The sequence below is a fragment of the Magallana gigas genome, chromosome 5 (genome assembly GCF_963853765.1).
Source record: "Magallana gigas chromosome 5, xbMagGiga1.1, whole genome shotgun sequence".
NCBI classification, from domain to species: Eukaryota; Metazoa; Mollusca; class Bivalvia; order Ostreida; family Ostreidae; genus Magallana; species Magallana gigas.
Window position 1 is genome coordinate 21,485,451 of NC_088857.1, and position 24,629 is coordinate 21,510,079.

The 24,629-nt window shown below is 35.7% G+C and overlaps 2 protein-coding genes across 6 annotated transcripts; one reads left to right on the forward strand and one right to left on the reverse strand.

Annotated features, from left to right (window-relative positions):
* Positions 1–233: 233 nt before the first annotated feature.
* LOC105337092 (formin-binding protein 4) lies at positions 234–13,808 on the reverse strand. Of its 2 annotated transcripts, none has more exons than XM_011441663.4 (19): positions 13,616–13,808; positions 13,402–13,470; positions 11,488–11,520; positions 11,331–11,375; positions 10,623–10,711; positions 9,770–10,043; positions 9,230–9,440; positions 8,571–8,946; positions 7,699–8,011; positions 7,287–7,459; positions 6,819–7,151; positions 6,332–6,436; positions 5,830–5,963; positions 3,365–3,493; positions 2,669–3,011; positions 2,525–2,555; positions 1,847–2,400; positions 1,339–1,502; positions 234–862 (listed from the first exon to the last, which is right to left on the reverse strand). In XM_011441663.4, coding segments are annotated over exons 2-19 (3,375 nt in total). In that variant the 5' UTR covers positions 13,469–13,470; positions 13,616–13,808; the 3' UTR covers positions 234–861. The 2 variants fall into 2 exon arrangements, with proteins under 2 accessions (XP_011439965.3, XP_011439963.3); XM_011441661.4 differs by having other exon boundaries at positions 1,847–2,403.
* Positions 13,809–17,508: 3,700 nt separating this feature from the next.
* LOC105322755 (uncharacterized) lies at positions 17,509–21,295 on the forward strand. 4 transcript variants are annotated; one of them, XM_066084995.1, is made up of 4 exons: positions 17,509–17,635; positions 17,912–18,060; positions 19,021–19,167; positions 19,974–21,295. In XM_066084995.1, exons 2-4 carry the CDS (start codon positions 17,994–17,996, stop codon positions 21,068–21,070), a joined length of 1,311 nt encoding a protein of 436 aa, XP_065941067.1. In that variant the 5' UTR covers positions 17,509–17,635; positions 17,912–17,993; the 3' UTR covers positions 21,071–21,295. The 4 variants fall into 4 exon arrangements, with proteins under 4 accessions (XP_065941067.1, XP_011419923.3, XP_011419926.3 ...); XM_011421621.4 differs by having other exon boundaries at positions 18,015–18,060; XM_011421622.4 differs by having other exon boundaries at positions 17,514–17,577; positions 18,015–18,060.
* The last annotated feature ends 3,334 nt before the right edge of the window (positions 21,296–24,629 follow it).

The window sequence follows — 24,629 nt, forward strand, 5'->3', positions numbered from 1 at the left end:
ACCAGCCTAACTTGTCAACTTTTATTCTAGATGTTTTTATTACAAATATTTTTAAAAACAAAATTGTTTTATACGTTAATAACGGTTCTAACGGTTAATACATCTACGTTAATACTTCACTCTCAAAATGCCTCAATCAGATGTGAATTTTTTGTACGAAAACATGTACTTGCTAGATTTTCCATCATAAACTTTTGCATAATACAATAAAAATAAAAAAAACAAAAACAATGCAATGTTTCCACTTTGTGAAAATTTTTATTGTGATTTATTTGGTTTCCCTAGAGCACAATATGTGCTATACATGACTACATAACTGCTAGTCTTCAACATCTCTCACTCTGTAAATCAAAGTTTCAGTCCTAACACATTTCTCAAAGAAAACAAGCAATTATTTTTATATTAAATCTGCAACAACACATTACATTTTATAACCGGTAGGGGATCCTCACACACAAATATATATGTTACCTCTGCCAGATTTGGCTAGGATTTAGAATTTAGACTGACCCATTAAATGAAGTCAGTCAAAATACCAAAGCCAGAGCCAAATCTCGGTCAAATTACCTTGCACACAGCTTTAAAAAGGCTAACTGAAGACTTCAAAAAAATCTGCCACAAAGCATACATTCACACACCTTCATTGCTCATTAATTAAAACATTTCTAAAAAAATACTTTATAAGTTCTTTGTTCTAAATCATTTTTTACATGATGTAAATGTCGATCAAACACGATGATTTGACAGCAATAAGATATGAACAGTGGTAAAAGCTTTCTGATTTATGCAGCAGTCTATATAGAATTTTTAATAAATTGCGACATGGGTGAACACACAACCATTCACATCTTTTTCTTCAACTCTGAAATTTAAAAAAATCAAATAAAAAATGAATGCATGCAGAGTAACCGTCATCATTCTCTATAAACAAAATAAAATCTATCAAAAGTGAAGTTTACTATTATCAGATATAAATTCATCCTGGTTCATAAGATAATACATGTATAATACTCTTAATCTTTACTCCATAATATCTTTGATATTTAATGAAAGTATACATAAAGGAGTACATGTTCATCACTATGAAAATGTTGCAGATTAGATCTGGGCTTGACAAACTATTTCAGATAGGTTTTCACTGATTTTTACGCAACAAATTAACAATTGAACTTTTTAATCAATGCTTCCAGTGCACTCTGCATATTGAGAAGAAACTATAATGTAACCATCAAAACAAACTGATGATTGAGCCTTTTCACCAGTGTATCTGATACACATTAATTAAGAAGAAACCCACCGCGGTCTTAGTATCTGAGACAATGGCTACCGGACACTTACCAGCTGTACTCTTGCTTGTACTCCTCCAGCTTCTGACGGATCGCCTGCTCACGCTCCTCACGGTTCCGCTCCTCTATCTCCACTTCCATCTTCACTTTCTGCCACTTCTGTACCAACGAAGTCACATTCTTCTTCTTGAGATGCAAGCCTGAGCCACTGATAGACTGCAAACGATTTCAAAGATTTTAGTGTGTAGTGTGTGCTGGTAGTGCATGCAATGATTATCATTGTGTATGTAATCTTTATGTAATCTTTATTTTGAAATGGTTCTTTCCAAATTATGTATGGTTTTCTGACTTTTGTGTCAATAATTGTAAGAAATACCCCATTATTTCTAACTTGACTATGCATTAACTATGTAATTAACCTGTAATTTTTGGAAACACCAATTTCCCATTTCATTTGTTTACATACATGCTGTTGCAATTACATGTATCCCCATTGCAGAATTAAAACTGGAGGTTATGTAAATGCATGTACATCTGTATATGCATGTTAATCTAAGTACCTTGTCTTTCTTTTTTTTCTTTTTCTCACTGGTTATTCCACTACTGCTGGGGAGTTCAGCTGCGACTGATAAAGCTGCCGCCGTCGGTGAGGGACTGATATCCTCCCCTGGCCCACTTTCCGGCATCGCCTCTGTACCAGACAACACCTCAGCAGACGACCCTGGTTCATCCCCCCTCGTAAACACCTGAGGGGGCCGAGCAATCACCACAGGCTCTTGGGTAACCAGCGGTGGGGCATCAGTCCTCTCTGACACGTAGGAGGACTCAGCTGACATAATGCCAGTCTCTGATGGGTACATGCTGGTATCTGACACACTGGAATGCACCATGGGATCTCCGTCAATACCTGAATAGGTTAGGGGATGGGAAGTCATAGCCATTGGAACACTGGTATCATAAGCCTCCATGGGTCCAGTTGAATCTTCATCTGCTGGTGGGGGTGGTGGTGGGGGAGCTGCTAGAAGTAAATCCAGGTCAGTGCCTGGGGGTGGGGGTTCCCCCTGCATAACGGACGCAGCGGCAGTACTGTTTGTGTAGTCATAACTCTGGGACACTGCTAGGGTAGAAAACAACACTAATGCACTGTTATCACTAAAAAGTATCCAGAAAAGGAAAATTCATTTTAATATCATCTTTCTTTAAGTTCACCGCTTTGAAAAATGAAAATATAAACAAACCTGGGGCAGATTTTCCATGTTTTGATTTTCCCTGTAAAACAATTATGTTTAAAAATAAAAAATATATTCCATGTTATCTAGTGGAATATCACATTTAAATGTTTAATTACTAGTATCTATGTCTACATTAACGAGATACTTCACCTGGAAGATTTCATCCATGACTGACAGTATGGACGTTGTATCTGGTACACCTGCTTCACTTGAAGGCTGGACCGTGGAGCTAACAGATTCCCCCTCCACATACTGACTGACTTCAGAGCTATCCTCCACCTGCTCCTGAATATCCATGCTGTCTGAATTACCTACCAAATGTTTGTCTCCATCTTGGGAATCCACTTTTGATTTTTGAAATTTCTCTAATTTTTGACTTTCCTTTGTTTTAGGTCTGGTCTCAGTGTCTGTGGTTGAGCTGGAAGCTTCTTCTCCATTAAGATGCCCCATGTCTGATGTCTGACTTGCATCCTCATCCACATCTCTTTGTGGACTGAAAGACAAAAAGAGCAACTTTGAAGGTTAAACAATTGGAACTGGAATACCAAGTTCATACAAGCCAATTAATGTCAAAAATAGAACAAATGAAACCATTCTGCAAACTTTAAAAATTTCAGCTGCAAAACCTACTGCCTTTTGTACCTAAATGAAATGAACATTGTTGTCTTCTACCAAGTCACATAATTTAATTGCCACCCTTAACTAGCACTGTTAACAAAAGAGGTGTGTTCAGCAAAGCAGATGTCCACGGGCATGAATACTAGAGTAAAGAATTTTTGCGATCCCTCACAACCACCAGCCCGATCAGCGGCAAGCCATAAATTTTATTACTTGCCACTCACTAACCTGGATGACATGGAGTGTTGTCTGTCTGTGTGTCCAGTTTCATCAGCCTCCTCTTCATCCTCTTCCTCCGGGTAATCCCACTGGGTTTGGCTGGTTTTCTTGTTCATGTAGAAGTACCTCCTGTAAGCTCTGTGAAGGGAGATCACCCAGCACAGAAAAAAGGATAAATATCAGTATCCTTCTCCAAACCAGCTAGTAAGATTGAAGCAACCATGTTTGCACCCAATTTTTTTTTTTGAGCCAAACAAAGGCTTAAAATTGTTCTACCTCCTGTACAAACCATTCTGCAGCACACAGGCCTTAGATTTCGAAATTAAAGAAAAATCCTCTGAAAAGTATATAGTTGTTGATATATGATCACTTCAATAAAGGTTGAGGAGTGAAAAAGAGAACTTTTCAATTATCAAATTCTTAAGAAACAAAGAAATGCAGTACAATATATCACAATTATAAGATTATTCTGCTGCAATCATTCTGAATGGCACAATCATAAAAATCAATGAGTCTGTAAATAATGTTTTGAACTCTAATAAAATATGGTCTTGCAACTTGTTGCCAGTGATAAAAATTGAATTCACCTCTGTGCCATAAGTTGTAAAATCACTGTTGCACATTAAGTTTTATCTGCAGTTTTGTTAATAGAAATGAACATGTTCAAAATAAATAACATTTTTTCTTAATGTATTTTACTCTGAAAATGAGGTAGGACTTTTCTAAACAATATGATTTTTCATTTTATATTTTTACTTTTACAAGTATAATTTCAATCACTATGTGTATGTCAAATTAGAAACAGAAGCTTTCATTTTAAAAGTTTGAATTTTAACCTCAACTTCATACAGTAAATACAATAAATTAGTACTTCTTCCACCATTACCCTTGCCAACATAACTTTTTAATTAACAGATGTATTTTTTTCATTTCATTTCTATTTGAACAACAAAAATAAAACACGAGGCCCATGGGTCACATCGCTCACCTGAACATGTTTTATCTCTTTCTAGAATCTACACTATCTGGGAATGATGTCATAGTAATATCACAAATATAGCATTGTAGTTCTTGTGAAGAAGATTGTTAAACATTTTCTCTATATATTGCTCTGTTAAACTTTGAACCCCTATTGGGGCCCCAGTATTGGGCTGGGGGTCACAGTGTTAACAATTTGGAATCTCCACTATATATAAAAGCTTTTGTATAAACATTGGCATTTCTGGTGTGGTGGTCCTAAAGAAGAAGATTTTTAAATACATATATACCTTATTTTCCTTGTATTATGATTATCTCCCTTTTGAAAAGGGGTCTGCCCTTTATTTCTAAAATTTATAATCCCCTTTTCATAAAGGATGCTTTGTACTAAGTTGAGTTTAATTTGGCCCTGTAGTTCTACAGAAGAAGTCAAAAATGTGAACAGTTTACAGACAGGACAGATAATTGGACTGACAGACAGATGGATAGATGATGGGCAATAGGTGATCAGAAAACCTCACTTGAACCTTCAGTTAAAGTGAGCTAAAATGACCTTAATATATAAGATACAAAGACTCTCTGATAAATGAGATTACAGATATTAAAATACCAATGTTTATAGTACACACAAACATATTAAAATTTATATATTTTCATCATGTTTTGAAAAGAAAAAAATATGTGATTTCTATATGTGCTGAGAGACATATGGGCAATGTCATGACATAAGGATCAAGCATCATGTTTATGATGCGGCTAAATTGATCATTTTGGAATTAATTGCAAGTACATCATCATTTTCAAGTGAAAGACATTCTGTAACAAAAACTGGATTAATAACTGAAAATAAATTACATGTATATATATATAATTATATATAACATTAGACATTATTCATACTTCAATTTACAGCTGTTTTGAGAGACTGATAATAAATGTTTAAATTCATAATATTTCCAGGTATATTATTGAAAATATTTAAAACCAGATTACTAATAATAATGAAAGAAATTAACCAAAACTCAAGAGGGAAATATTTTTTATCCTTACTCACCACATTACAACAACCAGAGGAACTCCTATCGGCCTGTATCCATGACAACCGATGTGACCAATCAGATCTTGGACATCAGTCTTGGTCTTCTTGATCACCCACTTTTTCTGATAGTCATGTGACTACGGCCATATTCCTATATACCCTTCACTGTCAATCATGATGAGTCAAAACTTGTCGTACGTCACGTGTCATGGATGGTCATGATTCAAGCATGGACCCAAGTCTGTTCACTTCACTTTCATGTTGGGTTTCAAAGTTTTAGTTACTTTTGCATATTTTGAATGTATATATATTTTTTTTTTAGAAAGTCCTCACGTGGACAAGCATGAAATCATAAATGTCCAGATGAGACCACTGATCAAATGTTTGGGAGGGGAACAGCTTGCAGGCAGACAGGTCCACGCTGGGGGGTACGAAGAAAGCTACAAGATACACGTACCTGTCCCAGTGGCAAGACCAACCAGGGGGAGCCGCACTTTGCTCGTACTGTTGTAGCTGACGATTTGCCTCCTCAAGCTTTAACAGGAAGTATTCAGTAGATAACCCGCCTGACTGCCAATCCTGCTGTCTTGTCTAGAATCAAAATGTTCACTTAAATAGGACCTAATTAACTTTCAAATATATCTTTTAATCTTTTTTCATTGCCGTCTATTTGGAATGACACATTAAAAAATGTCTTTACTCCTATATACTACATGGTTTTCTTTTATATTATCTCACTACATGTATTAAATATAGTTCTCTCCCCCTTGATCATTGATGAGAGTCAAATGAGAAGTGATGGAATGTACAGAATCCTGTCCACACCCGACCCCTTGGGACATGACAATATAGTTATTCTCCACAGTGTGATACAGGAATATATACCATGTCTCCAACATCCAGCTGACTCTAGAATCATATTTTAGGTATCATTGTATGTAAATGCTTGTTAATTTTACCTCCAATTCTACCAACAATATTTGCAGTTTGGACAGTCCCTTCTTTGTCACTTCTAAAAACTCAAGTTTACTCAAGCCCAATTCCACCAACTCTGATGCTTGCATCTGCAAAAAATTCATAAAAGTTTTATTATATCATCAATTACAGCTAGCCACATCTTCAATTTTTTTCTGCCCAAAGCTGACCAAACACTGTCAAAAGATGAAAAAGCAATAAATGTGAGGTTTTTATACATGTTGTTTTGTAAGGAAATACAGATCAATGCCTTTTTTATCCCTTAGAACAGCTGTACAACAGCGCAGTTGCAGACTTACTTTAAAGATTTAAAAATCTGAGAAAATATGAAAGAGGTTCATGAAAAAAAATGGTGTTTGCAATTGTGTATTGACAAGATTTGATACAAAACAAACGAAGCATGGAATTAAGTACTCGCATTACAAATAAGAAATCTTCAGTAATTAATAATTCTAAACAAAAGCTCCTTACTTTCAAGTTAGCTAACTGTACAGCAGTCAGATGATTTTCACAGAAGTTGCTTCCCTCTGCCTTCACTGTCGTTACAAATGGCTCTGCTTTCTTCATGCTGGGTGGTGGGGGTGGGGAGACAGGATCTTTCTTCACCGGCTTTTCTTCCACTTTCTTGACTTCCTCTTTCTCCTCGGGTATCTCCTCCGGTTTTCTCTCTTGCTTCACTGGTTCCTTCGAATTCTTCTCCGATTCAGTTTTCTCTTCCTTGTCCTCATCCTTCTGTTTGTCTTTCTTCTTGTCTTTTTTCTTTTCATCTTTTTCTCTATCCCTGTCTTTATCTTTATCTCTATGCTGTAATTAATTTCAAAGTGATTTGGGAAAATATAAAAAAAAAACAAATATTTCAAGAAGACTGTAATATTTAAGACTTGTTTTGGCTATAATTATCATTGTCACAAAAAACATGACAGGCATTCTTTCACATACCCGCTTCCTTTCATCTCTCCTTCTATCATCCTGCTTGTCTTTCTTCCTGTGTTCATCCTTTTTCTTGTCGTCTCTCCTTCTATCCCTATCATCCTTCTTATGCTTCTTGTGATCATCTCTTTTGTGGCGGGAATCCCTGTCATAATCCTTGTCCGTACTGCTTCGACCCTGGCCTGTGTGATTCAATACAACTTGCATTATTTTATAATTTGGAGGGAAAAGAAGGATTTCCCTTATTTTGGTAGTGAAAAAGATAATGGTTTGGATGTGAAAAAGATAATGGTTTGGATGCTTTGTATGAAACTATCAATATATTAACAGGTTCATCCATTTACTATACTTTTCCACAAAATATTTCCACTACAATGTTTACAACTCAATAATTTTTAACAACCAAAAAGTAAATTATTACTTTCTCGTTCATCTCTTCGGCTTCTTCTGCCATGCTCATACTCCATGACTTTGGCTCGTTTACCCTCCCAGTCCCCATGCAGGGAGGGGTCCTCTGGAGTGGGTCTTTTTCTGGGAGGCCCCACTCTCCTCTCCAGCTCCCTGGCCATCATCTCCTCAATGGCCGCCTTCCTTCTGGCCTCCACTTCTTGTTTTTGCTGGACTTGTTCTCGCATAGCATCCACTAGAGACCTAGTCTTTGGAAGATTTCCCTTCCCATCTTTGTCAGATTTTTCAGAGGATCTTTTTCTCCTTGACTTGTGCTCTTTGTGAGACTGTAAAGAAATCAATACTTTAAATTACTTGAATAACCCGCATATCTGCTCTGAATCTAATGGTAATGGAAAACCATCATAGGCGTAATTGAAACGCAACCTGTATTTGTCATGATTTTATATTACGGTAAATAAAACATTCATGAATTGGTTTTAAACAGTAGCATATCATAGATAACAATAGCATATCATAGATAAGTCAATGTGAATTTAAATTAAACCAAATGATCATACAAATCAATGACACAATCCTTTCATGCATGTATCTTAACCATAAATACTGTAGATGCATTATTTTTGGCATGTATGACCTTTGGTGGAAATTAGTTTTTGAACAAGTCGGCATGGATTTGAATTAGCCTATTCCTGAATGTGACTATTCTTATACATATATGCATGGAATTTAGCAGTGTCCTTGATTCAGTGGAAGCTGCATTCCGACAAAAGCGCTAAATAACATACACAGCCAAATGTAGTACATTCTAACCATCTAAAATCTATAGTGTAAATATGACTAGGGAAGTCACCAATACATACTATTGGACAGCGCAATACACACCTTTTTCTTTTCTAATGCCATCTCTAGTGCCTTGTCAATGTCGTCAAGGTCCAGATCATCACCTTCTTGGTCCTTGCCGCGTTTGTTCGTCTTCTTGGTATCCTCCTCGCTATCGGAATCCTCACTGCTGTCTGTGCTGCTCTCGGCACTGCTCCCTCCATGATAGGACACCAGCTGGGGGGTTTTGGTTTTACTGTTAGTACTATCTGGAAGGACTGATGCGGTGGTTTCTTTTTTTTTGAGGATTCCAGGGGAAGTCTCATTCACTTCTGGAACGATCTCCGAGCTTGAGGAAACAGATTCTCCTGTGGCCTTAATGCTGTTTGGAGCCGCTGGTGTAGCTGACCAATCAGGTTTTGAGACTGGAGGCACTAGCCTGAATATCAAATAGGAAAAAGAAAATAAAGCTGCAAATTAAAAGAATTAACCACAGGGGGGGGGGGGGGGGAATTTATATCCACATCATAAAAATCTCTTATTAAAAAATTGATTTAAATATGATAGAACAAATCGTATCATAAAAGAGAATAGCTACCTTTCATTAAAGCTAAAGGGTGAAAATGTACATATATACAGTGAGTTTCAAATTATGCTCTGCAGCACAAAGTGGAGAGTATGGAAATGTGAACATAGGGTTTTTTCAACCTTCTGCAACTCACCCCTCTGTCGCTTTGGGAACTGTTTTTGATGGTGGCTTTACTTTGCCCTCTTTCTTGAGCTTGTCCACTTTCTCTTCATATTCCTTGTACAGGAGCAGGTACCTTGTGTAGTCTGGGGGTATTTCCCAGGTCACCTCATTGGTAACTGTGTTCCAGTAATAGTGGTATTGTGTGTTCTCATCCAAGGTCTGTTGCCAAACAGTGGTGGGCTCTTAAATGATATAGGAGAAAAAGTTACAGAAAGAAAAAGAGCTGGAAACATACTTGCATAATTATATTCCAGTTTCTTGGCTGACCAATATTCATGTGTTTCAAGAGAACCCCATAACCCAGAAATTTATACTCATATCCCTAGAAATAAGACACAGTGGAAAAACACTTTTTTCATTCAAGAAGTCATGCAGTCATAATCATATAATTTTAGAAATTCATGAAAATGATTGTTAACCTTTTCTGCTGAATTAAAAAAAATAGATACATATTAAACAATAATCCACTTGTCAATTGGCCATTCCTCAATATGTCACGACTGACACTAACCTTCTGGCCACTCCACTTCATCAGAAGCTGATTTCACAAAGTTCTTATCCTCCTTAGATCGGACAAACTCTGACTCTCCCTTCACGAACATGCTCTTGTAGGCATTCGTCGCCTTCTTAGAGATGGGTCGCTCGGGCTCCTGTGCCTTGTCTGGGAGAGACTGACTGGAATTCAGAGAAAAAGTGGGAGGGGGAATAGCTATGCCTCCACCATTTTGGAAGCTTGGTCTGGAATCTGGATCCTCTTCTGTTTCAGGATCTATGGACTGAATTTCCTGCAAGAATTAAATCAAATGAATCAAGTCTCACCAATATTTTATGAAAACCAATTTTGGTGCATTTCAATCTTGAGTCCATCCACAAGATGAAATGTATACACAGTAAAACCCAATTATAGCAAACAAGCTTAAGTGATTTTTGTTCCCCATGACTTAATTACATGCTGTAAACTTGAAAGATATCACCAATTACGCTTAATATGAAGAAACTACACTGACCGTCCCCCACACTTTGTTTTAGGAGTATTTTACTGCATAACACATTTTAATAATAGAACAGCTTTTCAAAAGTATATGTATTCTCAAAACTTTGAAATTTACTCAAGTCCATGAAAATTGATGAACTTTCAATATGTACATTTTATTTCACCATACCTTCTGAAAAAAATCGCTAATAAACTATGGAGTTGATTACACATTAAAATCATGAAGAGGATTTGTTGTTTATTCAATATCTTTTGAAACAACCACTATGTAAATAATCAATCTTTCCCCTTCATTTAATTATTCAAAGAAAACTCAAAGACTGAAATATGGCCTATGAATAACATAAGAGCCTGGTACAAAAATACTTACAGCAAGGAAGTTGGCAACCTTGTCGTCAATGTCTGGTGTGTCGGGTGGATTCTTACTGGAGCTACATGCCTCAGGGGGTTCTCCCTGGTCTATTTAAAGTAAAAAAACAGATTCATTACTATGCTAATGTCTCTCAACCTCAGGATCAATTTTTTTTTTAATTTGGGAGGGGGAAGGGGGTTTTGTGTGCAATAAGAACTTCAAAGTAAAAAAGAAGATTCATTACTATGCTAATGTCTCTCAACCTCAGGATCAATTTTTTTTTTAATTTGGGAGGGGGAAGGGGGTTTTGTGTGCAATAAGAACTTCAAAGTAAAAAAGAAGATTCATTACTATGCTAATGTCTCTCAACCTCAGGATCAATTTTTTTTTTAATTTGGGAGGGGGAATGGGGTTTTGTGTGCAATAAGAACTTCCAATTTTTCTCTATAAGAAAGATATGAGCCAGACATGAATTTTGTACTTTTTCTTCTAGTGACTTTGAACTTGCCCATATTAACCTTGGGACAAAATCAAGACACATCTCTAGGTCATAAGCAATCTTTGTGGGAAGTAAGATCTTCCAATTTGTTTCCAAATGAAAGTTACGGACCGGACCTAAAATTTTGCTCTAGGTTGGTCCCTGTATACTTTGCCCCCTAAGCTTTTTTTGCGTCGGGGGTGTATAAAAATTGTAAACAAAGTTGCTTGCACACTGGCTAACCTTACCTTGCTCTGTCTCCATGTCAGATCCACTGTTATCTTCTCCATTTCCTGAAATCAAGCAGAAACTTACTTTATCAACCATATAATTTACATGAATGGCTCTCGTTTTTAAGAGCGGATTATTTGCCGTGACAACAAAGAAATTGTCAACAGAACTTACCATCACCTTCCATTCGGCTGTATCCATATTTGACTGAAAAATGAAATATAAAATAAAAATTATTGAACATACTGTAGATTTTAAAATATTTCAAATAAAGATTCTGTAGGCCTATAAATCTCTGATGACCAATTCAAGGTATTCATAAATTAGGACAACATGTAGCAAAACATCCTCCCAAGTCAAGGGTTTCTGATCTACATAATATGATAAAATAGAGCGGAGCAGATCAGAAATCTTTGAAGATGGTAGCAAAACAGTGTATACTGTATACATAGTTATTTTTTGCCCATGATTTTTTTTTGCACTTCTATACTTGCAAACAGTTTAGTCCTGTCTTAATTTATCTTCATGTAAAATACATGACGTACCGGTACATGTTTTATTACTAATAACAATACACACAAATAAATTTAATACTATCTTAACTTATATTGATGAAATCTTTAATGTATTCTCTAACTAATGAATCAATTCCAGATGATCAGATCACAAATAGTGTGTACATACACATATCAAGGTCACATTATTTACTTTGTAGCTAGTAAGATCTGATTGGTTTACTATAGTCTGTCCCAAGTTATTGCTTCCATCACTTTTTGATGATTTTTAATAAAAATACACATACCTGTGAAAGAAGTACTGTGCAGTTGAAATTGATGAAATAGAAAATATCCAAGATGTCTTCATTAACAAATTATCCCTTTTCACTCATAAAAGTGTACAGGAAGGAAAACAAATTTCTTACGGAGATTTATAATGGGAAATGTTTACATCTTTTCTCCATTCGAAAGTACTCGGAACACCTCGCGTAATTTTTCAACATTATCATTCGGGCTTATTAATGGCTGATGCAATGCAAAATCCACATAGACTTTCTATTTTGGTGTGTGTATTGAAACCTGAAGCTGTAGAGGGGGCGTTTCAAAACAGGTCATCTGGACATTTTTCATTTTAGTGGATAAACGTAGCTTGAGCACAAAGGTATTTATTATTATCAAAATATAAAGCAAAAAGTGGTGGAAGCAAAAACTTGGGAAGAGTATAATACACCCTTGATTGAACCTGGAAATCATTGAAGGGGGTGAATTGTGATCGGTTTGATCACTGGCGATAGATAGCTATGTCGGTAGAGCACCTGACTATACTGATGTGCGACCAGTTCTCGCCAAGTACCATTTCTCGCCAGTACATTGTGACATCATTTTTCGTATATATATAAGTTTATGTGTTGATAAAATGACGTCACAATGTACTGGCTAGAAATGGTACTTGGCAAAAACTGGTCGCACGCCAGTATAGTCTGTCCCAAGATATTTATGCAGCATATTTGTGTGATTTACACATACCTCTGAAAGAAGTGCAATTGAAATCGATGAGAGGGAAAATATCCAAGATATCTTAATTGACACATTATCAATTTTAAGTCAGAAAAATTTACAAGAACAAAAACAGACTTCATACAAATACTTGTATTAGGAAATGTTTGCATCTTTTCTCTATTAGGAAGTTACTCAGAATACTTCCCATAATTTTTCATTTTTATCATCCAGGTACATTTACTTTAATCTCTTTTGTAATGCATAATCTCGATAAACTTTTAATTTTTAGCCGTGTATTGAAACCTGATAAGCTAGAGGGGGTGTTTCAAAGGGGAAATCTTAGTATTTTTTCATACCATTGAATACCATCATTGAACCCAGAGGTATTTATAAACAAATGTAAAAATAAATATAGATTAAAATAAATAATTTAGGAAAATGTGAAGGCGGGCAGGTTCAAATCCTGGTCTAGTCTGTCATTATTTCTACCATTTAATATCAAATACAAGGAACATAAATGAATTTGATAAAAATACCTATTTCTAGATGTGTCCAGTAATTCGATATCATTTATTATATAGGCCCTATTTACCTAAGTAACTCTCTTGGTTGTCGTTCAGTTGTAGCACATGTCTTCTACCCCCTCGTGTTCGACCCATTCCTGAAAGAATATGAAGACAAATCAACGTAAAAACAAGAAATCAAAACTCCATTGACGTACGGGTGAAGAATGTTTATAAACACTGTCTGACACAGTAAGAATTCGCAATATTTGCAACCATGTTTCGCATTTTAATTTGCCGTACCTTTCACTTTTGAGGAAATCCCTTCCGTGAGGCACTTGCCCTCGATTCTTGGTTTTAATATATCCAGATAACGATGTGATTTTACACAATATTAAGTTTTACAACACATATATTCATTTTGTCTAGTCGGTTTCACGCGTTTGCGAAAAACTCGGTCAACGTGATGGACGATTTTTACAGGGCAAATATAAAACCCGAAAACCGAACGGGTATGTATCCGGGATATACAGAAACAAAAATCTGCACAGTGCACAACCAAAAATATGACTAGAAACAATTGTCGTAGCGTATGATTAATGAAATGATTATCAGTAAAAATCATAATCATAATGTTAAATAGTTTTAAATAATATTTTACTGCATTAATATAGAGGAATATATGAATCTTAAAGATAAATGAATTTAATAATAGTAATTATTTTATATGTATCGATTGAAATTTTAAGGTAGGGCCCTAATCACATAATATTGTGGGGTTTATCTTATATCTCAATTTATTTACAGCTACCAAGTATTATTTCCTCTATTTCTTACGGAAACTTATAGTTAATTTATAGCTCCATAGAAAGAGTCAGACTGAAATCTACACGCCCATTTTATCGATAGGTCGAAATCTACAGTGGCTGAAACTGACAAGAAAGTGACAGGACTGAAATTGACAAGCCCTGTTTATCGATTGGTCAAAACCTACAACGACCTAAGAAAAATCACGGACTGCAGGAAATAATCATGATGATGTCAGACTCAATGTCTCACAGGAGACGCTTTGGCTGTTTCTTTTAGCTAAAGTACTTTGTGTAGTTATGTACATTAACATTAATTTAGTGAATTTTACTAACTTTTCATATTCAGTTTATTAATTAGTTAAAAGGAAGATGTTAATATAGAACCATTTTAACAAGACCTTGGACTTTTAGTAGGGTGTAGCTATCTATTCCTTGCGTCAAAACAAGTTTAAAATGACTCAGTTTCAAGCGAAATATGCATCGATTGCGTAGTCTTACCTCAAAAGCCAGACAAATCTTGTTGATTTCAAAGAGCCATGGCTGAGTGGCTAGCAATGAAATAGACATGCAGGCCTACGTCACATTGCTGTTTGACACAACTACCCAAAGTCCAAGCTCCTAAACAATAAAATGTTTTCTTTGATGATTCATGTAGGTTATGATGGTAGCGATCATTGTAGAAAAAAATTTACGCGGGTTATGTATTTTTTCTGCAATGTCGCTACCTTCATATCTCGAATGAATCATCAAAGAAAGCATTTTATTGTTTAAATATATGCAAAGAAGACCTGATTAACAGAAAAATGCCTAGGTTATCTTATGTACAGAACGGAAGTAAAAAGCCTTCCAGATAGACGCCTCACGGAGTATATTTTATTTAAGGACATATAAAAAGCCACGTAGTTTTAAATCTGGTGAAAGAAGAGAATGTTCCATGCAGTTGCTGTATATAAATATTTTATTTACAAGCAAAACTTACCGTGTATAGTTTGTAGGGTGTTCAAGTGATTTTAGTCAGTCTTCCATTTCCAACAATAATGTTTTTCGCCGCTTCTATTTTTTTTTTTTTTATTGATAACTGATTATATTTACATTTTCCAGTGTCTTTGCCTGTGATAACACTACGTATCGATTTTGAACTATATAACCCATAATACAAATGACGCCAAATTGAGGCGCCAGCGGGGTTTGCTTATCTATATCTAAATGTTTAATCGTACGATGGCAAAAAATTATATAAATATAAATAATAAGGAATCATTCTTTGAATATTATGAGGTGATAATTTCGGTCGGGGCGTGATCAAATCTATCATAAAGCCCTTCGGGCTTTATTGGATTTGATCACGCCCCGACCAAAATTATCACCTCATAATACTCAAAAAATGATTCCTTATTACTTATTTAAACCTTCCGGTTGGTTTGATATTTTTACTGAGTCTCTTACTAACTTTAACTATTTTGTCCGTTGGTAATATTAGCTGTTATAACAGACACAACTGCATGTCAACACAAGTTATGCGGTAGCTAAAAACCGCGTAAAATAACCCGTAAATAACCACTTTTACAGTAAACAATATGCTGAGAATCAGTAAGAAATTTAAAACAGGCATTGTGTATTTATATAAAGGAATATATGTAATCTATAATTGCATATTAGTTCTATACTACCAGTTATGATTCGCAATAGAAACGTTTTTACACGCATATGTATTTTGACAGGAAATGCATGGTTTTGAGTCGAGTTAATAACGTGATGAAGTAATGAATATTTCAACAAAATGCAGAGAGAGAGAGAGAGAGAGAGAGAGAGGGACTATCTATGTGCCATAACTGCTGGATTAAGACTTATCAAATAATACCCTGGCACAAGTAATTAAAATTTTGTAGATTCATTGATAACATTTATGTTCATTCTTTACTGTATATGACACGAGTCAAAGACCCCCACAATTCGTCATTTTTAAAAGTTTTTCAGGTAGGCCTACATTAAATTGATATGCAATTTCTAAAAGCGTTGAAATAAGATACAGTAGCGTCGGAAGAAAATTAAAAGTGGGGGCGGGGGGGGGGGGGGCGGGGGGGGGGTGGTGGCTAGACCTTATGGACAAAGTTATGTCTAACTTTCGCTAGCCCCACCGGTTCCGACGCCTATGAGATATATATGGTGTTCCGATGGGGCCACTTCGACCTTCGCACTTTCGCCTATAGGGCGAAGATGCGAAAGTGCGAAGTTTTGAAGGCGAAAGCGGAAAGTGCGAAGGCGAAGGAGCGAAAGTGCGAAGATGCGACGGCGAAGCGCGAAGATGCGAAGACGAAGGTGCCAAGTTGCGAAGGCGAAGGAGCGATAGTCGTATCGCTCCTTCGCCTTCGCAACTTCACACTCTCGGGAACGGTGCCTGCATCAAATTCTATGTAATCGACCGAGACTTGCTGAATGCAATAAAAAAAGGCGAGGGCGAAAGTTCGAAGTTCCGAAGGCGAGAGTGCGAAGTTGTGAAGGCGAAGGAGCGATAGTAGCATCGTATGGGGCGCCTTTTGAATATTTTTGAGGTATTTTTTGATATCAAAAAATGATTTTTGGATCAAGAATTCGAATTTCTGTTGTCAGAAAATGATTTTTTGATATCAGACATTTGAATTCTTGATATCAAAAATACAATCCATTTTTTGATATCAACAAATCGATTTTGTGATATCAAAAATTCAATTTTTTGATATAAAAAAATCAACTTTAATTTTTGATATCAACAAATCTATTTTGTGATATCAGAAAATCATTTTTTGCGAATTTGTGATATCAGAAAATCTTTTTTTGCGAATTTGTGATATCAAAAAATGATTTTCTGATATAACAAAATAGGTTTCTTGATATCAAGAATTATTTTTTGATATCAAGAATTATTTTTTATATCAAAATTTGATTTATTGATATCAAATATTTATATTCTGATATCAGAAAATACCTAAAAAATATCAAAACGGCGCCTCATAGTATCGCTCCTTTGCCTTCGCATTTTCGCCATCGCATCTTCGCGTTTCGCCGTCGCAACTTCGCACTTTCGCTCCTTCGCCTTCGCACTTTCGCTTTCGCGACTTCGCACTCTCATATCTTCGCCCTAAAGGCGGAAAGTGTGAGGGTCGAAGTGGCCCCATCGGAACACCATAGGTGTTGGTATTCTCTTTTGAGAAGTGGACAGGCATAGCCTACATCCACGCCTGTCCACTTCTCAAAAGAGAATAAGGTATTGGTAGCATTGGAAATACTCTGTACGCACCCATAGAAAACCGGGGAGCGGATGGAAGTTCTAACTTTTTAAAATTAGACTGTACAACATACTTACATGTACCTTGCAAAATAGGACCTGACTGGTCTGGTAGCGAATTTTAAAAGCGATCAAGAAAGATAAATGATGTGTACATCTGCGTACATCTATAGGGTTCTAACTTATGTATGGTAAATGAATGATCAATATCCATTTTGTAGTGGTTTAAGTGAATAGTGTAAAAGTATGGTAAGTAACATGTACCATACTTGCGAGTTCTTGGGAAATGGCGAAATAACTATTAACGGTAATGTTACTGCATGTATAACTTAATTATTATACAGTAACGTTACAGAACATTTTTTTAGAGTTAATCATAAAGACATACTGTATGTTTAATATACATTTACAAAATGATAATTTAATTGTAATATACATGTACATTACGATAACACTATAAAGTAAATATATAGGGCACTGCATTAAATTGGCATGTTCAGATGTAGAAAAGATTGCTACTTTCAGTTTACACCGTGAACCACGTAAATTCGCCCCCTGCTAACTCGCTCTGGAAAATTTCTTCCCTATCTTCGGCGAAGATGTATGCATGTACTTTAATATATTTCAGTTCAAAGAAAACAAAGGACTCAAAATGGATCACGTACTTCCTAAAGGTAGTTATTAGTGTACCTATATAGAAGTATATTGCAAACAGACTCTATATACATGTAAACTTTGTGTAAAGAATAAAACTCATCTGATCCCCAATCCGCTCCTTGTTTTCTATTGTCGCTACACGACGATACACGTGTAGCGACAATAAAAATAAAAAAAACCAAGCAGCGTATCGAGTATCTGATTTTAATCAGATTGTGAATTTAACTTAACGACGAACATTTCATGGAGCCCATACCAGTTAAAGATGTACGTCGATACTTCCTTTGACTACTATAGTTTACTTTATTACATCTTTGCTTTTGAAGTAATGTTAAGTGACGCTTCCTCTCTGTGTTGAAGGCAAAGTCACGATTTTGGTCAAATTTTATTTTTAACAATGCACAAGTAATGCATTGCTAATGATCAGCCAATACTATTATTTGAGTGTTAGTCAAAGATCGAGTTAATTCGTTGTACTAAAAAAAAAAAACAGTTTCTAGCCTTTGTCATTCATTTTAGGTCTAAACCTGGAATTTCATTTTCATCAATCAAAATGACAATAGCTTTGTTTACATAACAAAGAATTGTGAGCTCTGTATCTCGCTTTTACTTCGACGACTGGCACTCAGATTTTAATTGACTATTAGAGATGCCCAACTAATAACTTGTAAAAACATTGAAGAAGAGGAAAAAATAAATTTTGACCAAAACAGTCGTGACCATGCCGTTCTAATAACATCTGTTGCTCTGAACCTTGCAAAACTAATAATTTAATATAATTGATATAAAAATTAAAAATGTACGTTGATATTTTCTTTTTTCCATAACAGTGTCAATAACATCTTTGATTAGTACCTTTGTTAAAACTGGTTTTAAAAGACAAAAGTTCATGTATACTCAGTCTTCTAAAGATAAAAATACTGTTACTACTGTTACAAAGTACTCAAATGTTTTTTTTCTCAATGTTTTGTTATTAGTGACAAATGAAGATTTTGAAGAGGTTGGTACAAAAACCGCTTCTCCAACAAGAGCTTGCAGTCGGAATGAGATCGGCGATACCAAAGAGCAGACCCCAGGGACATCGATGTTAAATCGCCGGAAGAGGAGACAGGAAGAGGGGCAGGGTGATTAATGATAAAATTTGAACTAATATACCAGGCTGAAGCTAGCAGCAACTAACAACAATCTTTATTCCATTTATTTATAAAATTAATCACCTTGATATTCATTAAAATATACTGATAATTCGAAGTAAATATTAATGTTCAGTTCGAGTACTCTCAGTACATTGATGATTTTAATTATTATTATTATTTAGGAGGGCTGAATGGTCGTGGCAAATTTTAGATTGTATTGATCTCCTTTGGAAAAAGAGATTTCTATAAAGATATTGAAAAATACTCAAATTGAAAAGCTTTAATTAATGGGAATTTTCTTTACTAAATAATAGTTTACAGCTTAATTGTTGACCATCCTTTTAACTGTTAGTAGCTTCTAGCTTCAGTCTGTTAGAAATGGTTTATCAAGCACATAAAATATCATTGGGTTGACAAACTTATTTGAGCAGGATCATCGTTATCACATTCACTATTTACTTACATGTACAAGTTCATGCTTTCTGGTAAAAATTGGGCTTCGCAGGGATATTTAGACTTTTTTTCTTTAAGATTAAACAGGATACCCTTAACTACATGTACGTCGATTTTCGATTGGAAAGCAGATCCTTCTCTGACTGTATAAAACAATAGCTGAAGTTTGTTTATCCAAGCCAGGCGGACTTAGCTATATAGGTGATGATTAAAGCATACTAGTATGTATGGAACGCCTCAACTGCCTTATGTAGATAATCTTCATAATATGGCAGGTGAGGCGTTCCATACATATATCTATGCAATTTACGCATACCAAATACCGGTATTGCTTTTTGTAGGGCATGACTCGAGAAACCCAAAAAGCTTACGAAACGAAGAAAGAGCAGATGAAGCTATGGGGCCAGTTCTCAAGAAAGAAATTGAACCCAATGCCTCTCAGATGGAGATATTGAGGAAATGTACAGTACACGAAGATTTAAATACTGAACAAAACACATCTCAAGGTGGGATGACGGATTGTCCAACGGCTATCAAAACCCGGAAAGGGTTACCTTCTTCTTCGCAAGGAAATTTTCCCGACATGTTCCTAAAAAAAGTGGTCACCATAACTAACATCTGTACTGATAGAATCAGATCACCCATTAGCGGTGTTAGGGTCACATACGACAATCTAGTTTGGGTGATCTATTTTCGGAACCACGTGAAACTATTCAGTTCCTCTGGAGACGTCCTTAGATCTACTGACTTAGATTTCTGGCCATTTTCTTATTCTTGTATGACCAACGGGGACCTTTTGGTGACACATGGAAACGATTGTTCGCCCCCAAAACCAACAATAGAACTGATTTCTCGGGAAGGCAACACAAGAAGGATCGCTGATCTTTCTGCAGTTGTCCAGTTTATTTGGAGTATTCTTTACCAAGACGAGAGAATATACGTAATTGGCGAAAATGAAAAGCAAAAGAGCAAACGGTATATCATAATTCAACTTGAAATGAACGGAGAAATCGAGAGAGTGTATGAACTGAAACCAAATTGCGTTAAGATAGATCATTTGATTTCTCTACATGGTCAGATCTTTGCCATGCGCTATGAAAAGTTTGGCATGCTTCCTTTGGGAACTGATTACGTTTCATCTGTGCCTGTCAACAAAGTTCATATTGAGAGAGCATGCTCATCGGGGGCATCTGTGGACAATTTCGGGAATGTTATTGTGGGATCAGGCTCGTTACTCTCAAATATTATCGTAATAGATCCAAAACTAGAACGCAAGCATAAAATATATTTTGAAAAACCACAATCGGGACCGATTCGCTCCACGGCTGTTGATCAGCAAAATCAGCTGTGGATCGTGACGGACGACGGAAATCTGTACATTACTAAATACCTGAAAGACAGTGCGTTTGATCAGCAAGATGATCTTTCGGCTATTTAGTGAAGCGCCATTTGCTAATTCCATAAAGACACGCATATCAAAATTGATGATCGATACTAGAATACTTGTAGTCTGTCCCAAGTTATTGCTTTCATCACTTTTTCACGATTTTTAATAAAAATACACATACCCGTGAAAGAAGTACAGTTGAAATCGATGAAATGGAAAATATCCAAGATATCTCCATTGATTAATTTTCCCTTTTCACTCATAAAAGTTTACAGGGAGGAAAACAATTTTTTTATGGAGATTAATAATGGGAAATGTTTACATCTTTTCTCCAATCGGAAGTACTCGGGACACCTCGCGCAATTTTTCAACGTTATCATCCGGGCTTATTAATGACTGATGCAATGCAAAATCCCCGTAGACTTTCTATTTTGGGATGCGTATTGAAACCTGAAACGGTAGAGAGGGCGTTTCAAAACAGATAATCTGGACATTTTTCATATTAGTTGATGAACCTAGTTTGAGCACAAAAGTATTTATTATTATTGAAATATCAAGCGAAAAGTGGTGGAAGCAAAAACTAGGGACAGAGTATAGTAAAGACCTTTGAAACAACGCAAAATATACCTGAATTGTGTTGATGAAAAGATTGATACAAGGAATTAAAGTGTTGATACTGCCTATAGACAGTTTGTTTTGACAGTACCTAGGAACTCATAAATTCATTTGTTATGCATGGCCATTGAACAGTAATTGCTGGTCTCAAAATAGATTGAAAAAAAAGCTCTGTATAATTACTTTGCCAATGCATACAATGTATGTATTTTCTAAAGAATAAAATGTGTAGCCCATTTTAATAAAAAAAAAAAAGTATGGATACTTCGATTGCAGAATTTTGAAATTAAAATGAAATTATGACTGATTATAGCGTTTGTATAATTACGTATTCATTATGCGTTATTTACTGCACTACATGTGTATTGATAGTGTAACATATACATGTAATTTTACTGTGTTCGTGTGTTTATTTAAACAATGAAATGCTTTCTTTTGGTGACTCATTCGGGATATAAAGGTAGCAACATTGCAGAAAAATTACAAAACCGCGTTAGCGGGCTATGTAAATTTTCTCTACAATGATCTACAAATTAACATTAACCTACCAAGAAGTACAGAACGTCTTGTGCACGCAGTCAGCGCGCATATCACGCAGTGAACGCGCGGTAAAAACTCCTAGCACGTCGTGAGCGCTCGGCGGATACTCGGCGAGAGCGCAGTCAATCGCAAGTAGAACTCTGTGGAAACGCAGTTTCACGCCGTGTGAGCTCCGTAAGAACGCCTTGGTCGCTGTCAGGACGCCATGACATCTCCACTTGAAAAGTTTTCAAATAAAATTGTATATTTTTTCAGAATTTTCCTTGCGATCCTACGGCGATTCCATGAATTTTACAACACCATGAACATAGCGTGGGAACGCAACTTGGTGTGACAAGGTCTTAAGATATAAAGGGAGTAATACTTGGTAGATGTAAATATATCAAAGTACTGAAAGTACTGGCGAGAGTTAATTTTCATATTCATAAGTGATTAATTTTTGGTTCAAACAATGTGCATTCAGTTACTGTACAGATAATGAGATTCGTTGCTGAGGATTAAACACATTTAAATATTGAACAACCTCCAATAAGAAGAAGAATTCGGTTTACTTTACAAACTATATAAAGTTTGTGATCTTTTAAAAACAGGTATTATTTTATGTCCAGATGTATAATTTTTGCAAAGACCTAAATGACAACAAGCCATTTTCTTCTCTGTCAATGATTTGTTTATGTGTATTAATTTATGTGTTATATATTTATCATGTATTATGTGTATCGTTGTTTTGTTTAGTATCGGGGAACCAGCTTATTGAAGGCTGTCGTAGGAATATATACATGTGCGACTTAAAAAAATACCGAATTTTAATATTTTTAAGGTAAGGTGTAATTATAAAGAGGTTACATTTAAAAATGCTTCAAAATACATTGCGTGGAATTTATCGATTATTTTCAATTACTATACTTTGTCAGCGGTTGTCTTGTGATTAGGTCTAGGCACTGCTTTACTTCCGGTTTGCTAGAGTAACTGCGTAGGAGAGTTGATTAAAATCAACTCTATAAAATGATATACATGTATTTGGTGATTCATATGGGTGTTAATTAAAATACACCCAAGTCTTTTAAAGAGAAAAGGGTGTGAACAAGTTTCCAACCGCCTTACTAGGTACTAAAGATAGAGCCATTGCAAAAGCTCAACAACACACAACGTGGGGCAAAAAAAACCCCCAAACTAACAGAGCACTTCGTTGCACTAGCCAAACTTCACACAAAACACCTCTATGCTAACAAAACCTCTCCAAACCCGTTGTCCCGCAGCCACACAATTTTAAACATGTCATCGCGCTAAACTTGTCATTTACACAACACGCCATCGCTTCAAAATTTCACAAAACCTGCCGTGCTGACGTCACATATAATTATACATTAGCTCAACGTCCTATAGTCACATAACTTGCCAAACCAAAGTCACACAACACTACACACCATTGCGCTAACACAACCACACAATACACCATCGGGCTAACACACCATGCCACCGTGGTAACACAACAACGCAATCGTGGTAGCAAAATCACACAATACACCATCGGGCTAACACAACACTCCACCGTGGTAACACAACCACACAGTGTCCCTCGTGCTAACACAACCACACAACATGCCACTGTGCTATTACAACTACACAACACGCAATCGTGGTAGCAAAAGCACAAAACGCGCCATCGCGGTAACACAACCACAAAATACACCATCGTGAAATCACAACCACACAACCATCAAATTAATTTATTATAACAAATTGATAACTTGTTATAACAAATTAATAAACAATATGATCCAATGTGTTCATAGATATATAATAAACAGAAAAAAAGCAACATTTGATAGAGACTTATACCAATAAAACACATATGTAAACCATAACAAAGCTCGAACTTTGTTTACAAAACAAAGATTTTCAAACTCTGTATTTTGCTTTTAACTCAAAATTTGACTTTCAAATTTTGATAAAGCATTAAAAGTACTCTTATAACCATTCTAAACATTAAAATTGGAAAAATAAAATTTTTAATTTTGAGCTCAGATCGTGTCCAAGTCCCTTTAACGGTCCATTATGCAGTCCAAATTCGAAGCTGCGCCTGGCTGAAATCCATTATATGTTCAAATTTGTTTTGTAAATTTTCAAGTTATCAACGTTGAATATGGACAAATATAAAAAAATTATGCTGTTTAAATTAAACTAAATAACTAAATTACACCTCCCCCCGGGGGGGGGGGCTTTATAGTGTGCTACGAAATTTTTTAAAGACACAAAACTATTGGTATTAATTGGTTTTTTTCGTGTATATTATGACATGCTATTTATTTTCAATTTTGGATCAAATTGTTGTTAGTTTTATAGTCAAATGCGGTTGTTTATAAATAAAGTCAATTACTACACCTGAAAGTATGAAACCCGAGACAAATGTACCATTCGAATTTTAGTGTAATGATATCAAGCCGATAAGATA

What these genes read in the sequence shown, in the direction of transcription:
- LOC105337092 (XM_011441661.4), bottom strand. Translation starts at nt 13,468, where the DNA reads ATGGGTCGAACACGAGGGGGTAGAAGACATGTGCTACAACTGAACGAC. An exon ending in GTTCCCAAAGCGACAGAGGG is followed by an intron (nt 8,947 to 9,229) that starts GTGAGTTGCAGA and finishes TTTGATATTCAG; the next exon opens with GCTAGTGCCTCCAGTCTCAA. An exon ending in TCATGGATGAAATCTTCCAG is followed by an intron (nt 2,556 to 2,668) that starts GTGAAGTATCTC and finishes ATTGTTTTACAG; the next exon opens with GGAAAATCAAAACATGGAAA.
- LOC105322755 (XM_066084995.1), top strand. Translation starts at nt 17,994, where the DNA reads ATGTACTTTAATATATTTCAGTTCAAAGAAAACAAAGGACTCAAAATG. An exon ending in GGATCACGTACTTCCTAAAG is followed by an intron (nt 18,061 to 19,020) that starts GTAGTTATTAGT and finishes TTTTGTTATTAG; the next exon opens with TGACAAATGAAGATTTTGAA. An exon ending in GAGACAGGAAGAGGGGCAGG is followed by an intron (nt 19,168 to 19,973) that starts GTGATTAATGAT and finishes TGCTTTTTGTAG; the next exon opens with GGCATGACTCGAGAAACCCA.